This window comes from Orycteropus afer, unplaced genomic scaffold (assembly GCF_000298275.1).
Source record: "Orycteropus afer afer isolate SDZICR_OR568_19922 unplaced genomic scaffold, OryAfe1.0 scaffold00215, whole genome shotgun sequence".
Classification (NCBI taxonomy): domain Eukaryota; kingdom Metazoa; phylum Chordata; class Mammalia; order Tubulidentata; family Orycteropodidae; genus Orycteropus; species Orycteropus afer.
This window is the reverse complement of record NW_006921802.1, coordinates 709,599-718,305: the sequence shown is the minus strand read 5'-3', so window position 1 is coordinate 718,305 and position 8,707 is coordinate 709,599. Positions and strand designations below refer to the sequence as shown.

General features: G+C 38.7%; 1 protein-coding gene across 1 annotated transcript in view; it reads right to left on the bottom strand.

Annotated features, from left to right (window-relative positions):
- CUNH4orf47 (chromosome unknown C4orf47 homolog) overlaps positions 1–8,422 on the bottom strand; it is a 32,991-nt gene extending 24,569 nt beyond the window's left edge. Inside the window, exons 1-2 of the mRNA XM_007948374.2 lie at positions 8,323–8,422; positions 6,576–6,795 (exon numbers count right to left, since the gene is read on the bottom strand). Of these exons, the coding sequence (XP_007946565.2) occupies positions 6,576–6,795; positions 8,323–8,422 (320 nt within the window). The remainder of the gene's footprint in view (positions 1–6,575; positions 6,796–8,322) is intronic.
- Positions 8,423–8,707: the final 285 nt, after the last annotated feature.

Below are 8,707 nucleotides of genomic sequence, written 5' to 3'. Positions count from 1 at the left end.
GGCCCCTAGCTGCCCTTCAGGTCTGGAATTGAACCCACACCTGTGGTTTCCAGCCAAACAAAAGACAGGCATATGAGGTGAACATTTACCTCAAGTAGATATACTCCTTGGAGAGAACAATCATGGGAGAAAGAAGGGCTGCTTATGCACAGGGAGATAGCTCAGGGGGCAGGAGTGTATGGAGGGATGGACACTGGGGAGAGGTAACTATGGGGAGGAAGTGGGAAGGGAGCTGTTGCATTGTGGTAAACTGGAAAAAAAAAAAGATGTGTTGATTATCACTGGTGACTGGAATGCAAAAGGTGAAAACAAAGAATAATCACCAGTAGTTGGAAAGTATGGCCTTGGTGATAGAAAAACGCTGTAGATTACATGATAGAATTTTGCAAGACCAATGACTTGTTCATTGCAAATACATTTTTTCAACAAAATAAACGGTGGCTACACACATGGACTTCACCAGATGGAATACACAGGAATCAGATCAACTACATCTGTGGAAAGATCAGTAATTTCAGCCAAAACAAGGCCAGGAGCTGATTGTGGAACAGACCATCAAATGCTAATATGCAAGTTCAAAGTGAAGCTGAAAACAATTAAAACAAGTGTCTGAGAGCCAAAATATGACCTTGATTATATCCCTCCTGAATTTAGAGACCATGTAAAGAATAAATTTGATGCATTGAACACCAATGACCAAAAACCAGAGGAATCTGTAGGAGGACATCAAGAACATCATCCATGAAGAAAGCAAAAGGTCACTGAAAAGACAGGAAGGAAGAAACGACCAAAATGAATGCCAGAGGAGACTGTGAAACTTGCCCTTGAACAGAGAGTAGCTAAAGCAAATGGAAGAAATGAAAGATAGAAGAGCTGAACAGAAGATTTCAAAGAGCAGCTCAAGAAAACAAAGTCAGTTATTATAAGGAAACGTGCAAAGACTGGCAGTTAGATTACCAAAAGGAAAGAATATGCTTGGCATTTCTAAAGCTGAAAGAACTGAAGAAAAAATTTAAGCCCCAAGTTTCAATATTGAAAGATTCTATGGGCAAAATATTGAATGATGCAGGAAACATCAAAAGAAGATGGAGGGAATACACAGAGTCACTGTACCAAAAAGAATTGGTCAATGTTCATCCATTTCAGGAGGTGGCATATGATCAAGAGCCAATGGTACTGAAGGAAGAAGTTAAAGCTGCACTGAAGGAAATGGCGAAAACAAGGCTCCAGGAATTGGTGGAATACCAATTGAGATATTTCAGCAAATGAATGCTGTGTTGGAGGCACTTACACATCTATGCCAAGAAATATGGAAGACAGCCACCTGGCCAATTGACTGGAAGAGATGCATATTTGTACTCATTCCAAAGAAAGGTGATCCAACAGAATGTGGAAATTATCAAACAGTAACATTAATATCACATGTAAGTAAAATCTTGTTGAAGATAATTCAAAATTGGTTGCAGCAGTATGTTTGTCTCCAGAGGACAGAGACTTCCAGAAATGTAAACTGGATTCAGAAGAGGACATGGAACAAGGGATATCATTGCTGATACCACATGGATCTTGGCTGAAATAAAGAATACCAGAAAGATGTTTACTTGTGTTTTATTCACCATGCAAAAATATTGAATTGTGTGGATTATAACAAATTATGGATATCATTGAGAAGAATGGGAATTCCAGAACACTTGATTGTGCTCATGAGGAACCTGTACATAGACCAAGAGGCTGTCATTCGAATTGGACAAGGGAACACTGCATGGTTTAATATCAGGAAGGGAGTGTGGCAGGGTTATATCCTTTCACCATACTTACTCAATCTGTATGCTGAGCAAATAATCCAAGAATTTGGACTATATGAAGAAGAAAGTGGCATCAGGATTGGAGGAAGAATCATTAACAACCTGCGATATGCAGACAACATAACTTTGCTTGCTGAAAGTGAGAATGACTTGAAGCACTTACTGATGAAGATTAAAGACTACAGTCTGTAGTATGTATTACATCTCAACATAAACAAAAATCTTCACAACTGGACCAATAAGCAGCAACATGATAAATGGAGAAAAGATTGAAGTTGTCAAAGATTTCATATTACTTGGTTCCACAATCAACACCAATGGAAGCAGCAGTTAAGACATAAGACAACATATTGTACTAGGCAAATCTGCTGCAAAAGACCTCTTTAACATGCTGAAGAGTAAAGATGTCTCTTTGAAAACTAAGCTATGCCTAATCCAAGCCATGGTATTTTCGATTGCCTCATGTGCACGTGAGAGCTGGACAATGAATAAGGAAGACCAAAGAAGAGTTGATCCTTTTGAGTTGTGGTGCTGGCGAAGAATACTAAAAGTACCATGGACCACCAAAAGAAACAACAGATCTGTCCTGGAAGAAGTGTAGCCAGAATGCTCCTTGGAAGCAAGAATGGCCAGACTTCCTCTGACCTACTTTGGTCACATTATCAGAAGGGACCATTCCCTGAAGATGTATATCATGCTTGGTAAAGTGGAGAGTCAACGAAAAAGGGGAAGGCTCTCAACGAGATGGATTGACACAGGGGCTGCAACAATGGGCTCAGGTACAGCAAGGATTGTGAGGCTGGCACAGCACAAGGTGGTGTTTTGTTCTGTGGCACATAGGGTTGCTATGAGTCAGACCCAGCTAGACAGCACCTAACAACAACAACACAACAATAGTAGTCTGTTTAGTGACTTTACCTATTTTTTTTTTTTTTCCCCCTAAAGACTGCCTTCCTGGATATGTGTGGACATTGAAGCTCCTTAGCTTGTGTTCACTAGTGTTTAGACAGAAATTTCCTTGAACACCAGGGGGGTTGTTGTTGTTGTTATGTGCTGTCAAGTTGGACCCAAATTATAGCAACCCCTCCTTGGGTTTCCGAGGTGGTATCACTATGGAAGTAGATTGCCCAACCTTCCTTCCAAAGACTGGCTCATGGGTTTGAACCAGCAGCCTTCTGGTTAGCAGTCAAGTGCCTTAGGCATTGTGCCAGGGGCTAGGGCCCTCCTTCACTGACTTAGCCAGGCAGTACTGAGCATAGAAAGTGTAGGCTCTCCTCAAGTATTTTCTGAGCATGTACTATGCCATGGGTATCCATGTAACTTTCTCAATTTCCCCACATACACAGTGACTTTGATAGTCCTAATTGTTAAAAGAAACTCTTCCTGGATTCGTCTTCCAGTCTTTAAAACCCAATATCATCAAGTCAATGCTGACTCATAGCAAGACTTAATATAGGGAGCTCTAGTATTGTAGTGGTTAACACATTTGGCTGCTAAGCAAAGCATCAGTAGTTTGATCCCACCAGCTATTCCCTGGGAGAGAAATGAGGTCATCTGCTTCAGTAAAGATTTATAGCCTAGGAAGCCCTATGGGGCAGTTCTACTCTGTCCTCTACAGTCACTATGAGTCGCTATCAGGTGTAAGTTCTATCTTCATTGTTGCTATTAGGTGCCATTGAGTGGGTTCTGACTCATAGCAACCCTATGTACATCAGAACAAAACACTGCCTGGTCCTGTGCCAGCCTTACAATCCCTGCTATACCTGAGCCCACTGTTGTAGCTGCTATGTCAATCCATCATATTGAGGCCCTTCCCCTCTTTCACTGACCCTCCACTTTACCAAGCATGATATCCTTCTCCAGGGAATGGGCCCTTCTGACAACATGACCAAAGTAAGTCTTTAAGCACCTATTGTTGTTGTTGTTGTTAGGTGCTGCTGAGTCACCTCCAACTCATAGCGACCCTATGCACAACAGAACGAAACATCACTGGGTCTCACACCAGCTCCATGATCCCTGGTATACTTGACCCCATCGCCACAGCCACTGTGTCAATCCATCTTGTTGAGGGCCTTCCCCTCCTTCATCAACCCTCCACCTTACAAAGCATGACATCCTTCTCCAGGGAATGGTTCCTTCCAACATGACCAAAGTAGGTGAGATGAAGTCTGGTCATTCCCACTTCCAGGAAGCATTCCAGCTTCACTTCCTCAAGAATTGATTTGTTAGTTCTTTTAGCAGTCTATGGTACTTCCAGCATTCTTCACCAGCACCACATCTCAAAAGCAACAATTCTTCTTCGGTCTTCTTTATTCATTGTCCAGCTTTCACATGCATATGAAGTGATTGAAAATACCATGCCTTGGCTTAGGTGCACCTTAGTCTTCAAGGAGACATCTTTGCTCCTCAGCACTTGAAAGAGGTCCCTTGCAGCCCACTTTCCCAGTGCTATACGTCATCTGATGTCCTGACTGCTGCTTCCATTGGCATCAACTGTAGAATCAACCAATGTGAACTCTTTGACAACTTCAATCTTTTCTCCATTTATTGTGATGCTGCTTATAGGTCCAGCTATGAGAATCTTTGTTTTCTTTCTATTGAGATGTAACCCATACTACAGACAGTAGTCTTCAATCTTCATCAGTAAGTACTTCAAGTCATCCTCACTTTTAGCAAAGTTGTGTCATCAGCGTATCACAGGTTGTTAATGATTCTTCCTCCAATCCTGATGCCCCCTTCTTTTTCATATAGTCCTGCTTCTTGGATTATTTGATCAGCATATAGATTGAATAAATATGGTGAAAGGATACAACCCTGATGCACTCCCTTCTTGATTTTAAACCATGCAGGGTACCCTTGCTCTGTTCCAATGACAGCCTCCTGGTCTATGTACAGGTTCCTCATGAGTACAATTAAGTGTTCTGGAATTCCCATTCTTCTCAATTTGTTATAATCCACAAAATCAAATGTTTTTGCATAGTCAATAAAACACAAGTAAACATCATTCTGGTATTCTTTGCTTTGAGCCAAGACCCATCTGACATCAGCAATGACATCCTTTGTTCCACGTCCTCTTCTGAATCCAGACTGCAGTTCTGGAAGTTCTATGTCAATTTACTGCTGCAACCACTTTTGAATTATCTTCAGTAAGATTTTACTTGCATGCAACATTAATGACATTGTTCAATAATTTCCACATTCCGTGGGATCACCTTTCTTTAGAATGAGTACAAATATGGATGTCTTCCAGTCAGTTGGCCAGGTAGCTGTCTTCCAAATCTCTTGGAATAACCAACTGAGTGCCTCCAGGGACATCTTTTTGTTGAAACATCTCAGTGGGTATTCCATCAATTCCTGGAGCCTTGTTCTTAACCAATTCCTTCAGTGCAGCTTCAACTTCTTCCTTCAATATCATTGGTTCTTGATCATATGCCATCTCCTGAAATGGATGAACATCAACCAGTTCTTTTTGGTTGACACAGTGACTCTGTGTATTCCTTCCATCTTCTTTTGATGTTTCCTGCATCATTCAATATTTTGCCCATAGAATCTTTCAATATTGTAACTCGAGGCTTAAATATTTTCCTCAATTCACCTATTGTATGCTTAATTGCATTCTTTAGCACAGGAAGCTGCAGGTGATTTAGTCTTCAGGCAGTACTCTTGCCATTCTGCTCTGAGTGAACTCCAACACAGGCCAAACTGAGATAAGCACCACCTTCTCTCCTTCAGCATCCTCAGGGCAAATTAGAACAGACACACACAATGACTTGTGAATCAAGTCCACTCTGCTCTTTCCTGAGCCAGAAACAGGCTCCCTCTCTGGGAGTTTAAAGTTGCCACCGCTTTAAAATAGCCATAGCAAGCCAGAGAGGGGATGAAATGAAGTCAAGTAGAAAACCAAAGCAAGCTTTCCTATCTTGCAGAAGTGGTCATTTTCTTAACTCAACATTTGCTTAGCTGCTGTACTTCCTTGACTAATTACCTAAACTCTGAAAACTTTGGTTCTGCCAGTTTCTGCTTGGTGTTTTTGTTTGCCTGTTTTGTCTTTTGCTGTTTTTGTGGGGGACATGAGCACACAGCTGCTCATGCTGCCATCTTGCAGTAACCCTCAATATAATTATCTTTGATAAATTATTTTACTTATCAAAAAAAAAAAGGCTTCACTTAATTTCACATTTTCTATTTATACTTTTTAAAAGTTTGAAAAAAAAAAGATGAAAAATAGTCAAGGGCACAGCTATGTTACTGAAGGTGATTTTTTTCTCCAACCTGACTTTAGCAGGAGCTCTGATGGTGTAGCGCCTAAGCCATTTGACTGCTAAACAGAAGGCTGGCAGTTCAAACCCACCAGCCACTCCTCGGAAGGAAAACTGGGCAATCTACTTCCGCAGTGATACTGCCTCGGAAACCCAAGGAGGGATCACTATGAGTTGGATCCAACTCGATGGCAGTGAATTATGTGACTTTAGCAAGATTTTTGAACATACTTATTTTCATTATTAATTGGCTTTAATTACATAAACTAATAAAGAACAATGAAATAAATAATTCAAAATCTAATGTGATAATGACAACCTGCTTAACCAAAATTATCTCAATTTAAATTATCCAATATAACTATCTTCACTTAAGACAAACTATTCTAAGACTCATACTTAAAAATGAATCTTAAATAAGTAAGCCCAATAGAAAAATATTTAATTTAGGCTAGACGAGGGAAGGGTATAGGAAATCCGTTTAAAGAATTTTTTTTCTCCCAACACTTACGGCTTTTTATCTCCATTACTAGGGAGGAAGGGCTTGCCTAGATTTCTTTTGGCTTCTTCCATCATATGACGACGTCTCACTTGATTCAGATTTATGTAGCCTTCACCTTCAAAAATCCTTACAAAATGGGGATCAAAGTAACCCTGCTGGAGATCTGACATTTGTTTGGATCCCCCAGGTAGCATCTGTCTATTTTTGCTTGCAGCCTCATTAAAGGGTCCTTTAAAAGTAAATTAGGAATATCATAATTTCAAGCTTACTCATAAGTAAAGGACGTGAAAAATAATTTAGAAGTTTCAAAATGTAAATTGGGCCAATTATGAGTTTTGAGCAATAGAACACTGTTTTGAAATGTTGATTGAAAGCTCTGCATTAGAATATATTGGCAATAAGACCAAAGAGGTTTTCATTAAAACATTTTAACATTTATATTAAGGTCCTGGTTACAGGCTAAATTTTAGGGCTGGAAGACACCTTAAAGATCATCTAATCATCATGTATATACTATATACCAGGAAACATTGTGTGAGATGTCATGTGTGTGCACACACACACACCTGTTGAACGGAAGGGTGCACCATGTTCAAATGGAAGAAGTTCTCTTCCAGACATATTCAAGATAAATGAGTGCATAAAAAAAAGTCCACTAAAAGTCATGAATAAAAGTGGTCATAGCAGCTTCATTCATAATAGTCAAAAACAAGAAATAATCTAAACGTTCAACAGAAAACAGATAAATAAATAGTGGTGGCTTTACACGATGAAATACCAGTACTCCAGTAACTTAGGGCTGTTTTCATAAATATTTAAAACTTCTTTTAAATTTGGATCTAGAAGAGCTTAATTTGGGAAGTCCTTCAGTAATGTGAAAAATGAATTTCAGACATCTCTTGATTCAACTGGTTATTTAAATGCAAATTTCTATCACTGATTTTTTTAAAAAACTTAAAATTTTGAAAAGGCAATGCATTCACTTAGTTCAAAATTAAAAAATGTAAACATTTTTACAATAAATCTTCCTGCCACACCCAGCCACTCAATTGCTCTTTCCCCAGGCAATCAGTGACCATAATTTTGTTTGCCAGCGAATACTTAGGCATATTGAAGCAAATATTTTCTTATGCATCCTTTTTCATTTTTAATGATAGTCTATTATACAGACTACTGTGCATCTTGCTTTATTTAACCATATATCTCGGACACATTCCCATACCTGTATTCTTTTTTTATTGTTACATAGTAGTCATTGGATAGCCAAAAAGCTGAGACATTTAAAATGTTATTTACTTTAGCCCTGTTTTTTTTTTTTTTTAATGGCCTTTCTAAGAATCCCTGTGCTATTTACTGAACACTTCATTTTCTAGGAAAGTGAAAATGGATGGCCTTCTTGGATGCAAATGTAAATGTTTGCAACAAGGAATGTCCCACCTATGAAGAAAAAAAAAAAAAAAAAAAAAAGCTGAAAACAAAATATTCTGGGAGAAAATTGCCATTTACCTTTGGAAAGAAGGAAAATCACCTAGGAACAATGCAAAAGAGCAGCTCAATAAAATGAGTTTTCTGCTCTTATAAAATGAAGTTTTCTCTTAACTCTAATCTAGCAAATTTCACAAATTTAATCAATCTTAGAACTAATGCTTTAAAATATAGACCATTAAAAAATATCATTTAACTTAAATATTAAATACAAAATTTCTTATAGAAAATATCCATCCATTTGGCTGTAATGGAAATCAAATATACTTACGATTAAATGGTGGAACATATTTATCACCAACAGTGATATATTCCATTTCACTGAAAAGGCCAATCCTATCCATATCAGATTTCCCTCCTTCTATAGGCATGGTTGCTTCTTATGGTGGTCTTCTCTATACTGGTAACTTCAGAAGCTCCTTCGGGCTACTGCTTTTATGGCAAAATCTTAGCTCACATTGAAAAGTGCAGAGGGAAAAGGTTTAAGAAAAAAGTGAGTATATTTTAATCAAAATTACTTTTCAGTTTGAGAGTTGTCATGATCACTATAAAATAATCGACCCAAACTATGTGGGAAAACAATCTACTCTGTGGGGCCGGCGGAGAACAATGAAATTCAAAATTATCACCATGAACCCTCCCCTTGACTATATAAA